The sequence below is a fragment of the Vigna angularis genome, chromosome 10 (assembly GCF_016808095.1).
Source record: "Vigna angularis cultivar LongXiaoDou No.4 chromosome 10, ASM1680809v1, whole genome shotgun sequence".
NCBI classification, from domain to species: Eukaryota; Viridiplantae; Streptophyta; class Magnoliopsida; order Fabales; family Fabaceae; genus Vigna; species Vigna angularis.
The window spans coordinates 5,011,683-5,028,042 of NC_068979.1; the positions used below are offsets into that span (position 1 = coordinate 5,011,683).

At 30.6% G+C, this 16,360-nt stretch overlaps 3 protein-coding genes across 4 annotated transcripts; 2 read left to right on the forward strand and 1 right to left on the reverse strand.

The window, feature by feature from the left end:
• The first annotated feature begins 1,374 nt into the window (after positions 1-1,374).
• On the forward strand, positions 1,375-6,680 carry LOC108334566 (casein kinase II subunit alpha-2). The gene is made up of 10 exons (XM_017570423.2): positions 1,375-1,696; positions 2,240-2,369; positions 3,175-3,369; positions 3,640-3,797; positions 4,307-4,397; positions 4,535-4,600; positions 4,876-4,958; positions 5,156-5,219; positions 5,306-5,374; positions 6,375-6,680. The coding sequence occupies exons 1-10, from the start codon at positions 1,611-1,613 to the stop codon at positions 6,429-6,431; spliced, it is 999 nt and encodes a 332-aa protein (XP_017425912.1). The 5' UTR covers positions 1,375-1,610; the 3' UTR covers positions 6,432-6,680.
• Positions 6,681-7,563: 883 nt separating this feature from the next.
• LOC108335054 (uncharacterized protein At2g23090) lies at positions 7,564-9,579 on the reverse strand. Its single transcript, XM_017570975.2, has 3 exons — positions 9,344-9,579; positions 9,114-9,154; positions 7,564-7,946 (listed from the first exon to the last, which is right to left on the reverse strand). Exons 1-3 carry the CDS (start codon positions 9,417-9,419, stop codon positions 7,827-7,829), a joined length of 237 nt encoding a protein of 78 aa, XP_017426464.1. The 5' UTR covers positions 9,420-9,579; the 3' UTR covers positions 7,564-7,826.
• A 3,165-nt stretch (positions 9,580-12,744) lies between these two features.
• LOC108335282 (acyl-CoA-binding domain-containing protein 3) lies at positions 12,745-15,183 on the forward strand. Of its 2 annotated transcripts, XM_017571262.2 has the most exons (3): positions 12,750-13,756; positions 13,894-14,005; positions 14,238-15,183. In XM_017571262.2, exons 1-3 carry the CDS (start codon positions 13,002-13,004, stop codon positions 14,292-14,294), a joined length of 924 nt encoding a protein of 307 aa, XP_017426751.1. In that variant the 5' UTR covers positions 12,750-13,001; the 3' UTR covers positions 14,295-15,183. The 2 variants fall into 2 exon arrangements, with proteins under 2 accessions (XP_017426750.1, XP_017426751.1); XM_017571261.2 differs by lacking the exon at positions 14,238-15,183 and having other exon boundaries at positions 12,745-13,756; positions 13,894-14,227.
• The last annotated feature ends 1,177 nt before the right edge of the window (positions 15,184-16,360 follow it).

Consider the following 16,360-nt stretch of genomic DNA (forward strand, 5'->3'; position numbering starts at 1 on the left):
AAAGTATGAATGTTTATGTATAATTTGTGATAATTTGATATTGGTAAGCAGAGTCTTTGGTTACATAATTAAAATATGTTTAGTTTACTAAATATCTATATAGGTTTATTAGAAATGAAAAAAAATAGCACGAGATTTTCACCACAGATTTTTATTACTTATTATATCAAATAACTTAATAAAAGTAACAATTTATTGTAGTAAAAGGTCTTTATGAAGAAAAAAAGAAGTCAGAATATCGCATTTTGCGCGAGAACTATTTTGTAGGAAATGTAACAAAAGAATGGGTTACAATGCACGGGTTAACCCGGTCCACAAAAGGTTCAGGTCGGATTGAGTTTAAAAGTATTGTATTTTTTTATGCGAGTCAGATTTTAACCTAACTTATTTAAATCCGGTTCACACAGGTTAAATCTGTGGTGGGTCAGGTTGGCCCACCAGTCCACCTATCTAATTTTATTTTATTAAAATTTAATTTTATAAAAAAATATTAATTATTTTTTTTTTGCTTGAAAAAGTTATTTAAGTTTTTTATTTTCAAAATTAATTAAACACTCATGTTGAGAGTGAAATTTGGGAGTGAAATTTGTTTAGATTTGAATTATAGAAAGTTTGTAATTTTTTTTATTTAAAAAAAATTGTAATTGAGTGAGCTAGTGAACCAACCCGTTTACTCATTAACCCGTGGTGAGTCGGGACGGATTCGAATTTTTTTAACTCGCTAATAAATGAAGCGGGTTGAGTTGACTCACTAAGCGACCAACCCGTGGTGAGCCAGGCCGGACCGGGCTGAGTAGCCCATTTTGACAGCTCTAAAAAAAACATATTTTTCACAAAATGTATTTAAAAAAAATAGTAAAAGAAAAATTCTAAACTTCGTATTACCTTAAAATTTAAAACTTCTCTTGTACTAAAGTTATGAATATATATATATATATATATATATATATATATAGTGAAAATAAATATAAACTAATCTTAATTATTTTTATTTCAGTCAATAATGTAATTCTAAAAATATCTGCAAATTAACCGAGATGCTATCACAGACAATATTTTGTCACTCTTAATATTAAATAAATTCCATTCTGTCATGGAAGTTTAACATGGGTGTAGTTAGAGGGCCAGTTGACAAAAAATCGCAAGCATAAGCACGTTGAAGGATTTTGAAAAAAAATCATCCTGAAAAGAGTAAAGAATCTTTGAGAGTGATTCTAATTGGGTTGCTAACAGATATTTTTTGGGACAAGTCAGTAATTGCCACGTGGATAGATTCTTAGGTAGACCCACAAAGCAAGAATCCTTGGTTGGGGATATATTTTAAAAAGAGCATAGGACCAAACGCAGCTTTATTACCTTCACTGCTAAGCGTTGATAGACAGACAGAGGATGAGATGGGCCCATGAGATGAGAGATATGCGCACGAATAATCAATCACGCTATTAAAACTACTGCTCTGCTACTTGCTGCCTAGGCTACGCTACTGCGCACCCCTGTCTTCAATCTCTTACCCTGCGCATCTTCCAATCCTTTAAAACTAACACCATCGTCACTCTCGCACCAAAACCTTTCGCCAAAAACTCGGGATCTCAGATTCCACGCGCTAAACCATGTCCAAGGCGCGCGTCTACGCCGATGTCAATGCTCTTCGTCCCAAAGAGTATTGGGACTACGAGTCCCTCACCCTTCAGTGGGGGTAATGTTCCGAACCCTAATTTTTATGTTAATGTTTCTGATCTCAGAGGGAACATTCCACTATCAAGGGAATTTTATTGTATGATTGTAGACTGTGTAGATGGTTTCTCAGCTGCTTTTTTTTTTTGTTTCATTGTTCCTCGTACCAATGGCTTCGGCAATCGTGTCTAGTATTTTGTATTAACCGACTGATGGATGCGGAATTGAGCCGTTTGTGTTGCACTGATATGATTTTGATTGGATCTGATGCTCTTGCTTAGGTTTTGTGTGGTAGGACCAGACACTTGAGCTGGTCCAGAATCACCTTGTACTGAAGAGTTGATTGATCAAGTTTGTTCTCTGTATCCTTAATATGTCGTACATTCTTTTTCTTTTTTTAATTTTACCGAGCGAGTATTAATTGCTTCCTTTTTAGTTTATTTTCCATTTAAATGGAATCGGTGATATTGGAACCCTTTGATGATTTCTTGCCCATCCTGGACCAATTTCTTTAATTTTTAGTTTAAAAAATATTTCTATTTATGTGCCATATTTTTTATTTCAGTGATCAAGATGATTATGAAGTTGTGCGAAAAGTGGGCAGAGGGAAATATAGTGAGGTTTTTGAAGGCATTAATGTTAATAGCAATGAGCGCTGTATAATCAAGATTCTGAAACCTGTCAAGAAAAAAAAGGTACTCCTTTATTAGTTTGTCATGCTTTTCTCCTTACTTGGGTACCTGCACATGAATTAAGCCAGCCAGTGCTGCTTTATGTGAACTATTCTCCTAATCTCCTGCATAGTTCACCTGTTTTTACTCTAAAAAAATTCACGCACACTCAAGCATTTTTATGAGGTCAGTGTTGTATTATAACCTTAAAATTCATTATGAGATGTTAAACATGACATAAAATATAATTAGTTTTTAACAGAGACTATAAATGTAGAAACACTTCTATGCGCTATCAACGAATAAATAGAAGGCATAATGACATTATGTGCAACATTGATATGATAATGGTTAGTTATATTGCAAGTCAGTGGACCCTCCGTATAGGGTTATAGGTGAATATTTGAGCTAAGCTTGATGAATTTTCTTCAAAACGGCTAGTGCCATTGTAAAATATCCAGAGGAGGGATTAAGGCAGACTCAACTTATTCTTTACACAGTCACACACCCGTCAATTGATTCATCCTATATATATATATGAATGACGTAGGTCTGCTGCACCTGCAATGCCGTTTTGCAAATTCCATTTTTGTGAATCAGTAGGATTACGTTGTCCAAATCAGTAGTCCTTCTTATGATGCGTTGGAATTAATAGTATACTTGTAAGCTCTTTTCCTTTGGATTGACAAATGAGTTGTTAATATTTTTAAATTTTGTTAATATAATAGTAATTCATATTTTCTTAACTTTATTTTGTTTGATAATATGCCATTTCAAATTCTTTTGATTTTTTTTCTTACTTTGTGAGTATTTCAACACCCTTTTCCAGATTAAAAGAGAGATAAAAATACTTCAGAATATTTGTGGAGGACCAAATATTGTCAAGCTTCTTGATATTGTCAGAGATCAGCATTCCAAAACTCCTAGTTTGATATTTGAGTATGTCAACAGCACGGATTTTAAAGTTCTGTACCCAACCTTGACTGATTATGACATACGCTATTACATATATGAGCTCCTTAAGGTGAGATATGTTCCTTCAATCTCCTGTATTATCATTGGTAGTTGATACTGCCATTTTTTATGTCCTCTCCATAAACATCATATTGTTTTTCCTTAAACCGTGTTTGAGTATCATATCTTAAAGAAGGCTCCGTGCATGAATACAATATGTTGATGTGTATAAGCCCTATAATCATTTTTTATGTACCCAATTTATTATTTTTAAATAATTGAGCAAATGTGTACTGAGAACCTTTTCTTGTTTTCTGAATGCTTTAGTGTTGAATTGCAGGCCCTGGATTACTGCCACTCTCAAGGCGTTATGCACAGGGATGTCAAGCCTCATAATGTTATGATTGATCATGAGTTACGAAAACTTCGTTTGATTGATTGGGGTCTTGCTGAATTTTATCATCCTGGAAAGGACTATAACGTTCGTGTAGCTTCAAGGTACTATCCTCTGAGCAATAAACCAGAGTTTCAAAGAACAGATGCGACATAGGAATGAATAAAATGGGGTGTATTGGTATTTGACAAAAATTGAAACCAATATGGCCTGAGACAACATTTCCTTTTCAGAATGGACAAATTTATTGCTTTATGGTCTTTTTTTCCCAGGCTTTAATTCTGAAGTTTTCGGGTGTACATATTCTACCATGTTTTCTAAGTTAAATCTGCCGAGGGTTTAATGTCAGTCTACTGGTATTCTAGTTTACTCCTTTAAGTACATTTCGAATGATCTTCATATAAACACATCACGGCTCCCTTATTTGATTTTCTTTTCACTTATAATTTATTTTTGTATAATCAATCATTGTTATCATTAAAACTTGACAAGAAAAATGATTATCTAAATTTTCCTAGGCTTATATTTTATGAGTGTAGTGCAAGTATAACATGTGATTTCTTTTTAAGTGTCATTGACCAAAATTGTCATGTGTTATGTTTTTGTTTCTCAGATACTTCAAGGGTCCTGAACTTCTAGTTGATCTGCAAGAATATGACTACTCATTAGACATGTGGAGCCTTGGCTGCATGTTTGCTGGAATGGTAAGTATTATAACTACAAATAACTTGTCATATATGGGATACTCTTGACATCATTTATGCAGATGGTCTAAATTTGAACATACATGATTAAAATTTTGTAATTCTGGTTATGATTTCTTTTCTTGTACTTTGTGCAGATATTTCGCAAAGAACCTTTCTTTTATGGCCATGACAACCAGGATCAGCTTGTAAAAATAGCTAAGGTTACATTTGTCGTGCTTTACAATTATTTGTAAATTTTTGGTTACCTTGATGTCGTTGTTGTACACAGCAATTTCATTTTTAGTTCCAAGCTATGATATCTTGTCCTCCATTGAATGTGGTTCACAAAGTATAAAATAATTGACCATTGTTTAGCATTATTAATTTTTAACCAAGTTTCCCGATCCTAACAAGCCATTGTAGATATACTTTTCTTTCTGTATTCAAGTTATCGGTACATTTATTGTTACTGTTATTAATTATTAGTGATATGTAGGTGCTTGGGACTGATGAACTGAATGCGTATCTTAATAAATATCATCTGGAACTTGATCCTCAACTTGATGCGCTTGTTGGAAGGTATCCCCAACTACATTTATCATTAACTGTTTATCATAAATAATTTCCACGGGACTTTATCATTTTATCATTTTCCTCTTCAAGCTCTCCTTGGAAGCGTGCTGATTTTATTTTAACTTTATTTTCTCTTGGTAGATAAATGAACCGGTATTACTGACTTGACACATTTTATTATGTAATGCAATTTTGTATTGCAGACACAGTCGAAAGCCCTGGTCTAAATTTATCAATGCAGATAATCAGCATCTTGTGTCTCCTGAGGTGGGTCTTCAATATTCCTATTTGACATTGTTAACCTTCTGATTTAGTGTGGACTGCATTTTAATAAATTCTTGTATGGCATGTAGGCAATTGATTTTCTTGATAAGCTTCTTCGATATGATCACCAGGACAGGCTAACAGCTAAGGAAGCGATGGTAACGATAAACAGCTCCTTAGTTTGTAATTTTTTTTCAATTTGCAGTAGCATCGATCTTCCGTTGCATTAACTTTAAAATCATTTGTTTTAACAAATATTTATATTTTTTAGAAACTTACAAGTTTCGTCATTTAAGTTCAATCTACGTTTTTGTTAGTCTTATGTTTTATTCAATTTCATCCTCTGTTTTTTTTCCTTGCCAAAGTTTTTCTCCAAGTTTACGATATGATGGGGCCTTGCAAGTTATTTTTCACTGTTAACATTTTGGACATCATTTGTACTTGAATGTCAAATCGACATCCAAAGCTGTCAAATAACCACCAGAAACCTTTAAACTGTCCTTGTCGCATCTTTGTTCACCATTTAGACATCCAACCACTACTGTGGAGTTAATCATAATTGACCAGATATTTTACCTGTATCTCTCTATCGCATTCACCACTATCATGAATCATATCCAAGCACCAAAACATCCTCTGAAAAGTTGGAAGACAAAGTGAGATTCAAGCAAAACGTTGTCACGAAAACAAGTAGTGACCAAAAATAACTCAATACTGAATTGATTAAAAGATTTAGATCAAATTGAAAAACCCACATTAAATTAAGAGGACAAAAATTATGATTCCATTGTTTTTGGAATATTTCTAATGAGAAAATATATTGACACTTTTACACTCATTTCACACATTATTTCTCACTTTTTCATTATAAAAATCATGTCAAATGAATGTAGGTGTGATTCTATCATTGTCCATTTCTTATTAATGACACCCATTATTTCTTAATACTTCAACTTCTATCAATTTTCTCATATCTCTGTCTGTCACACATCATAAACCTTGTACAAAAGTTCTTTTCGCTCTCTTTCTCCATGTGTCATTTGAGTGTTATTTATTATTTTGAATGTCAATCTATCATTTTTCCTTATTAATTAGTTTATTTATTTTCAAGCTGCTTGCACTAACTTTTTTCTGTCATTTTGGTGTTTGTCCCTGCAGGCACATCCATATTTCTCTCAGGTAAGGGCAGCAGAAAGTAGCAGAATGAGGACATAGTAACTATAGATCACTTATGGATCCATAAACTTGAGTTAATATATTTGGGATTGTTTTATGATATCCGAACGCGCATCTTCGTTACCTTCTGTTTATCACAGTAGTTTTCCCGTGGAGTGTATCCATAATATATGTTCACATGAGGAATAATGTTATTGACAGTTGTTGAAAGGATCTTGAAAGTTATACAATCTTAAATAATCTGGGTTGTTAGACTTGAAATAAATAGTAAAAATATTTCTCAAGTCACTTTATTCTAGTAAGATTGTTAGACTATGATAATATAAGGCAGCGAATGCCTTTCCAAATCTATTTTTCTCGTAATGTCGGTTGACATTGAATAAGTCTCCTTTATGCCAACTTCTAACTTTTATGATCCAATACAGCTCAAGTAAATTTTGTAGAACCTCTGGTTAAGAGTTCGATGCGAGTTTTTAATTCATTAAATATTACAAGTTATGCATAAGTTCATATTGGACCATATTTTCTTTTTTTAGAGAAAATGTCATTACAGCAAACTAATTTATATTATCACTTAATCATAAAGTTTAGTATACGATTGCTTTATTTGAAATGGAAAATAAGTCACGCAATTATGTAAAATATATATACTGTTAATTAGTCGAAACTACCATATATATAAATCTATACATAATTATTTTGGCAATTATAGTGGTTTTTAATTAATTGTATAAAACATTACGCATATAATAGCCGTTAAATTCCCTTTAAGAAAATGGTTGCTATAAAATTGATCGGTAGCTTCTGTTTTTAAGTGACCAATGAAAACCGTTATATTGAATTCAGATCTACGATTTTTTTTTTCGAGTACACTTTTACAGGTCTTCTAGTAAAGATAACACAAGCAGCAATATGTTGTTTCAGGTGAACGTGGTTGGAATGACTAAGATAACACAAGCAGTAAAGACCAAAATACTATTGAGCTCAGGACAGACAACGATCCTCTAGAATTATAAAAACTGAGGTCCATATATTAAAATTATTATATATTAAAACAAAGGATGAGATAAGATTCCATCCAGTTGCCAAAAATAGTGAGGATCTATTTCGCCAAGAGATTCCATTTTGTTGTTCCAGACTAGTAAGGTAATTCTATGATAAGATTAGAAAATAAGTTTATGTAACACTTTAATATTAACACGAACGAACATTAAGCAGTTACAGCTAGACAGAAAGTGAAAGCATCACAGTTTGTTGCCCTGTCATGAAGAGAAATTACAATAAAAACACCCTGCTCTCCCTACATAATTCTCCAGGCACAAACACAGAAAAGACATTTAATATAAAGAGAAAATGGAGGAAGATCTCGGTGAATAGGTTTAAGGAAGAGGCCATGATGATATAAGTTTTCTCCAATTCCAGTCTCCAATAAGTTCACTTTTTCAAATGAGGAAAACAGGCATAAACATCAGATTTAGGATGTTTGGCTTCAGCGTGCTCCCTACACTTCACTTCCGAAGTGGTGCACATAAATGTTTGCATGCACACCTTGCACTGCATTATTCAATCAATATACATTATTGATGATCAGTAAAGAGTTCCGCTTCTGCAGCTATCACTAAAATTATGAGTATATTTCAATAGTATAATAGATAATATAAGAGAACACATCGCATGCATGTATAAATGTGCATGACATACCAAATTTTTAAAATAAGTCAGCATCACAACTGACTAGATAATGTAGTGCAAGGTAATACTGATGACATCCCCCCTGCCCAAACTAGCCCATTTCATACACATAAAATATGGCTCTTTACAAAATTCCAATATAATGTTTCCTATAACCGTCTTTTCTTTGTTGCAATTTCAGTTTTGTTCCAATTATTTCTAATATACTCTGATAAAAGTAGTAATGCAAGTATACTATCTTTTCCATGATCATGGAACATAAATTCAGAAGATACCGATGAACAAAGAATGAACGGCAAACAACAAGTAGAGAACTTTTTCAACCATAACAGAAATATGACGATATAAACAAATTTATACTGCAATCTCCATCTGAAATAATGGAATAATCCATCAATTTAGTCCCTCGTACATTACTCTATCTCCTTAGAGTCTATATTAATAAAACTGTAAGTAATTCTTCAAGAACTGTTAGGGAACTAGGCCTAGTATGGAACCTGAATTCCATTTTCACATCTTTTCCAAGAACAGGGAACGTAAATGCAGAAGATATCCCAGAACAAAGGGTGAATGGCAAACACCAAATAAAAAACTCTTTCAGCCGTAACAGAAGTGCTGCCCTTATTAACAAATATATACAGAAATCCCCATACAAAATAATGGAATAAACCATCACTTTGCTCCCCAAAATATTACTCTATCTCCTACGTATTCCCTAGAGAAATAAACTTCTACAAGTAACTATCCAAGCAACTCTCCAAGCATTGTATATAAATCGGTTAAGAATTTAAGTTGATATATTTCACTATTTGGCATAATTTTTAACAATTGATATTTTACTTTACACATATATTTGACTTCATAGATCAATAAGAGAAAGAGGGCAATACTTCAAGGAAGAAATTGATGGTATATTCACAATATTAAAATCGAAATCATTATTCTATACAACCAACCGTGCGAGAAATCCAACTTATGCAGAGAAAAAACGAAAGCAATTGTTTGTGGAGATTAAAAACACGATATTACCTGAATGGACATTGCTTTCTTGTTGGAATCCAGCTGGCTTCCTGCACAATTAAAAGAAATTACTAAAGTCAAGAACGAAGCCAGATCTAACACGTATCGTCTCGATTTTCATAATTCACTTTCAAGAAACGGATTTTTACAAATCAAAGTATTGATTGGAATATCGATGATTGAAGAGAGGACGAATGAGAAAATATGATTAGGTTGGAGAAAGGGGCAAGAAAAATTACCCTTTCCGGCGGCCCTCTGCTTCTCGAGATTCTTTTCACGAGCCATCTTCGACTTCTGGCCATTGCCTCCCCCCATGTCTGATACCGCAGGAAGGATGAAACCCTAAAGAATCTAATTTTTCTCTCAAGTTACAGAAGGAGGAACCCAAGGTTTACGCCAACGGGGGATATAAATGATCAAGGATCCGGATTCGACCCGACTTATTTTGTCCCACCAAACGCGCTTATGCTTCTTTTTCTTTTCTTTTTTCTTAATGGATACATATGTATAGTCATAAAAATAAATATGAATATTTTTTATATTTTAATTATAAATAATTTTTATTTATTTCGTTAATGATTTTTATTTATTTAATAAATTATTTTTATTTATTTAATTTTAAAAAATAATTAAATTTATATATAGTTATTGATAAATATATTTTTATCTATGAAATATTAACGTTTTTTTTGTTTTAGCCTCTTATATTTTATGAATTTTTGTCCCCTGCCATTTTACAATTTTTATTTTTCGTTACAAAAAATATTCACCCAGGATTACAACAAAAGGTGACATATTTATAGGCATTAAAATAAAAATTATAATTTGTAAGAATTTAAAATATAAAAAATTGCAGGAATCAAGCAAATAAGATAACATATTTACATAAACGCAAAATAAAATTATTTAAATATTAACATACTTTTTGTAAATACCTCTGTACCTATGTATTCTTCTTCTTTTTTTCTCGTACTAACAAATCATAACAATCTATATACTACAATTTTAAATTTCATAAAGAATAATAATATACACATCGAAGTCCATCTTATTTATTTAACATGTAAACTATGAAATAAAATAAATATTGTTTGTATGGCGATTCAATCAAAATTATAATTTCACCTCTACATTATATATTGATATATTAATGAAGTTAATTGTCGTAAAGAGCACCGAGTACCACTCAGTACCCATATTGATTTATATAAGTTTTGTTTCTTTCCATATCAATGATATTAATGATGTAAGATAAATAATAATAAAAAGTAAGAATAAAGGATTATCATCGATTGGAACCATGACAAAAATATTTGTGTTAATATTTGTGATAAAATCCGTAGATAGAAGTAAAATATATTTATTATTTATAGATAATAAATATTTTAACATACAAGTATCATATATTCGTATCAATTCATATTTGTTATATGTAAAAAAGTTAAAGTTAAAATTTAATTTATATTTTATTAAGAAATTTAATTAAAATTAAAGTTTATATATTTTATTAAATTAAATTAATATTTAATTTAATTTATATAATACTTTATATTTTTATAATTTTATTTATATTTTATTTTAAAAATTTATGACATATTTTTTTTTAATATTATAGATATCTATTGATATCTCTAAAATTTTAAAATCTATAAATATTTTTAAAATAGATATTTGATGTAATGAAAAAAATTAGATAACAATAAAGTTTTTGTTTAATCTGATTATAATAAGTATTAATATGTGTTTAATTCAACTCGACTCGTTTTGTAGGTATTAGATATCTGTGAGATAGTATGAAGTAAAAGATTTATCATCATCGTTATTTTTTAAAAGAATTATAATTGTTTTATTTTCTATTCTTACAAATATGTTATTTTTATATGTGTTTTCTATAATTTTTATTTTGTTTTTAGTTCATATAAATATTTTATATTATATTTTAGTCTTTGATGAATCATAAAGTCATCGTTGTTAATATTTTTGTAAAGGAGATCGAAGAAAGAAAACGAAACTAATATTTTTAGTCATTAAAAAATCTTAAGAAAAAATTTTGGGAAAAAATCATATTTGAATTTTCTTTTAGCGGGTGTGTTAAATTTGTCTTTTCATTGGAAGAAACAGCATGGTGAAACGAGTGGTGGTTTGTTTCGAAATACTTACAAAACGTGCAAAAAAAGAGGAAAAGAAAGGTAGCACAACTTTTTCATACAAAAATTTAGAAAAAATAAAATAAAGTGTTAAAACTATGTACTTGTGTTGCAAGATTTAAAAAAATTATTTGAAAAACAAAATATACAATCCATTATAGGTGATCTTATTGTAATAAATAATAATATAGTTAAACAACAACAATGTTAATAGATATGTAACAATAAAAAATTATTAACAAAAAAATTATACTGCTCTTTGTTTTTTTGTAATTTAATTCTAACTATCTCACTTTCTATTTTATTTTTCTTTTCATTTTTCATCTTATGAAAAAAAGCACACTATCAAACACAAATTTTAAGAAAAAATAACTATGGATAATGTAAAAATAGTTTTACATTCTATTATCTAAATAAAATATACAGTTATAAAATAGAAAATTAGTTATTAGAAAATATCTGTCTTTTAGACAAAGAAAAACTCGCTAGAAATTTCATAACAGTATTACATTTTCTGTTTTCCATTATTACGATAAATTGAAGAACTCAAGAAAAGAAACATTGTTGTTCTTAATGTATTCTATCAAACAAATTCAAGATTTAGTTTCTAACTACGAACTAACTTTTAGTGTCCGCTTAATATTTTACCGTTAGAATAGTGTTTCAAAATAATATTTTATGTTCAACTTAGGTAGAATTTAGGTTAAATTAAGTTATGTTTGATTAAGTAAAGTTAGACTCATTAAGTAGAGACAGTAAATTAGGATCAGATTAAATAAAGTTAGATTTATCTCACACAAGGTTAAGTTAGATTAAATCGACCTATAAATTCAAACTACACAGACTAATATATAAAATTGAAAATGTGAAGAATTTTAAATTTATACTTTGTGAAATTTAAAATTCTTAAACGTTATTCAATTACTTCTAATAAAATTTCACAATTTCATTTTTTTTTAAATTTTATTAGTCAAACAACATATTTTGTTATATTACATTTCAAATTATTTTAAAAAATAACTATCCTCTTATTAAAATGTCTTATCTAAACATGTTATTGGTTTTTTAAATAATATTTTATTATTAGATGAATCAAATAATAAAAAATATTTTAAATTAATACTTTAATATTGAAATATTCAAATAACTAATGAACAATAAAGGATTTAATTTCTTCTAGTCATATTTTATTTTTTATATATAACGGGTTAATCTATCTATAATTAACTCGATCCCAACTAAATAAATTGGATTGGTTGTTCCCTACAATAAACATTCCTTCAACTTTTTTTAATCTAATAAAGGTAATTCAACTATGTATAATTTACGATGGAATGATAATACAGAAAAAATTAAGAATATATTTGGATTAAATTCAAAAACAGAAGAAATTATTCAACTCAAACCGAAAACTGTTACATTGAAATAGAATCCCTTCAGCCTGGGATTCAGTTTTTCCTTTGAAACAATCTACCCACATATCAAATTTCCCTCAAAGCTCCTCACCAGTGGATATTCGAAGTGGTGGAAATGTCATTTTCCAACACCGACATGTATTTTGCTCGAATAGAAACATGTACATCTTGTTACACCTAACTTTTAGTATCATATGCAATGTAAAATATACCTTGCTCTTCTATGCTAAATCCACTTTCTTCGTATTGGTAACGTTATCATCAGAAAATAGTATCAGACTTCCTCCTTTCACACTTAGACACAAACTCGTAAATTTTCCTTCCATTAGCAAGCCATGGAGTTTCTTATGTGGGAGATTGCCTTTGCCATAGTTCTTTCTCTTCTGCTTCCATCGGTTTTCCTCAAACTTCTCTCCGTTACCCCAAACTTCGAAGCTCATGAGAAAGTGGGTGTTATTGGGTGTGGTCATGATCATGGAGTTAAATCTGATTCTAAGATCTGCGAAACGGATGAAGTTGTTCAAATTGTGGGGAAAATTGATGAATTCGGAGACAAGTCCATACTGGGAAAAATAAGAGTCCCAAAAATTGTGGATGTGGATCGTGGATCGCCCAAGATACGCAATTCAAAGACGATTGATGAGGAGAGTAGTGTTTACAATGAAATTGAACTTGTGAATTTGGCTGAGGACCATGTTGTGGATGGGAGCAATAAAGTGGTTGTGAATATTAGCGAAATTGAGGTGGAACTGGTGGAGTATGATTCTTCTAGAGTGCTCAACGCTGAAAAGGTTGAGATCTTGCAGTTCGAAAATAATTATAATGAGATTGATGAATCTGGTAGGAACGAGGATATTGGTGAAAACAAGGACTTGTGGGAGGATGAGGATGATTGGGAGGAAATAGAAAGAACTGAGTTGGAGAAGCGTTTTGGTGCTGCTGTTGTATTTGTCGAATCCAGGAGCAACGATAATAGTCTCAGTGATGAAGTGAAGATGAAGCTTCATGGTTATTACCGAATTGCTACACAGGGTCCTTGCCACGAACCCCAGCCATTGACACTGAAGTTCTCTTCTGCTCGAGCTAAATGGTAGTTCTCTAATATGTATGTGTATTTTTTAAAAATCATAATCTTTTCCCTCTAGCTCTAATTTTCGCTTGAGTTGCTTACAGTTACGGGTACTCCATTAGTTTCTTTGATGTGTTTAACCGAGTTATTTCTGCAAGGATTGCATGGCGACAACTTGGGATTATGAGTCCAGAGCAGGCAATGGAGCAATATATCAGCCTTTTATCAGAAAGCATTCCCTATTGGATTGCAGAATATCCTTCTGTAATGGTATTCTATTTGGTTTCTTTTTGTTCAGTTGGACTTAACGTGATGAACCAGAGTAGTTTTATCCTTTTTCTATTAAATCTTCCCATCTAAACCTTCCCTAGTTCCATTTAACCCGTCAAATTGTGGTGGAAGAATGATTTATTTATTTGTTAGATCTATCACAAATCACGAGACGAAATTCTGGGCTGCGGAGCCTACCGTGGTTGAATATTTGTATTTCCTTTTGTAACAGGATAATGCTGAGCCGGCGTCGGAAGAGATCCATGCATCTGCAAAACTACCCTCGTGAATTATGATTTGAAGGCATAGATACCACGAGAAAGATATAAATAACCGTGGGAATTGATTATTCCATTTTGAGTTCCGACGCATAGCAATTGAAAATATTTCCGAATGCAGAATTGATTGGTTTTCAAGAATGTCCCAAGCCATTGGATACTGATCGCATGATAATGGAGTTGGGATCCGAAGGTTTACCATATTTTGCCGTGCCATTCTTTTGTTACCTCCACTTTGAACTTCATTCGCGTAGGTAAGATTTTTGTGCCTTGTGCGCTGCTGCGCAGGGAAGATTGTTTATAGAAGGAAATTATTTGGCAGAATATTTATTTAGGTACAAGTAAACGTCAAACACATGACCGTGACTATTGGATGAAATTACTTGAGCCTTCACAACACTGCTTTTTTTTCCGTCACGGAATCAGAAATTAGTCTTTTTTGCCACACCCTGACGGTTGCGAGTTTTACCAACGATTTCCCAATACATAAATGGTCTCACAATGTACAAGTCAGGGTGTCTAAACACTTCACCTACCTGTTGATTGCGTGTCACTGGAAACAAGGTTAGATCGTACGTCATGTTCATTCACAGTCTCTTTCCCCAATTTCATCTATATGAAAAAGAAAAAAAACAAAGTATAGGAGTTCCATGCGTCAAGGAAAAATTCCTAAATGATTTAATAACGATTTAGTTCAAATAATAAATTTCAACACGAGCTAGTTCAAATGAAAACTAATAATGTTACATAAAATAAATATTTTTAAATTGCCAATGCAAATGCTAGCAATCACATTTCCTGGGTGGAGAGTATGGTTCTCCATTATTCAGTAAGAACTTACTGTTGATGTGCATTTTCTCTTGCAACTGAAAACTACAGATAACGCATTAGGTGCCTTCCGCTGAAACGAACCTGCTGCAAACTAATATCAGGACTTTTTGATCGTTTAATTTCCTCAACGGGTTCATTTGTTGTTTCAACAGAAAATAGGAATTCAAAGTTTTGTAAATCAATAAATATAGCTATGTTAAATTTTAAAAAGGAAAATGTTAACTAACTTTTTAAAGCAACGTTTTAAGAAATAAGAATAAATTCAACCCTTCAATATTAGAGATTGAATACTTTTTTACTAGATTTGTAAGAAATAGTTGAATTTTCAAATAAGTAAACGTTCTCATTGTTTAATTAAAATAAAAATAAAATACACTGATAACATTTTTTTTTATATTATCATGTACGATAAGTTTGCTACTTTTATAATAATTATTTAAAAAATCATTTTGAAATGTTTTTAATAACTATACCTTTTTCTTATAATAATGCATGGAAGGCAAACTCGTTCCAATAATAAAATTGAAAAAAAATAATCATTTAGTTCATGAAACTTTTGAAATTAATCAGAATTTAGAAAATTATGCATAGAAAGTCTTACCTGAAGACTTGCTTAAATGATTGAAATTACAAATATTCAAAAGTTAAATTTCCAATTATATAGGTTTAGGAAGTTAAATTCTCTATTACTTAGCTCTAGTCTTTAGAAAATATATCTTCAATTAGGGGTAGAAAAATGAACTAGTCCGATCTGTTTTCCTTCAGCTTTTGGTTTATAAGAAATGAATCGGATCGAGTTGATCCTCCCAAAAAAATTGGATCAGATTTACAGTTCGTTTAGTCACTTTTTTCTTTAATTAAATTTTTTTAATTTATTTTTAATATTTGTTTGTATATACTTATCAATGAAAATTTAAAACATATTTGATCATTTAAATATTTTATAAACTTTTAATGGATTAATTAATATTTTTAATTGAACAAATAATTATTACATGTTAAATCATACTATTATAACTAATAATTAAAATTTAATTTGTAAATGTTAAAAATGTAAATCGTTATAATGTTCTATATTTACATAGTTATAAAAATATAATATAATAAATTTAATCTTTCTAATTATTTTAATTTAAAAAAATTAAAAATTAAAAAACAAAACGAACTCACGTCAAAAACAAACTAATCCACCTTTGATAAACTAGGGAGGCCAAACCAAAATGGACTGACAATTTAAAAATGACAA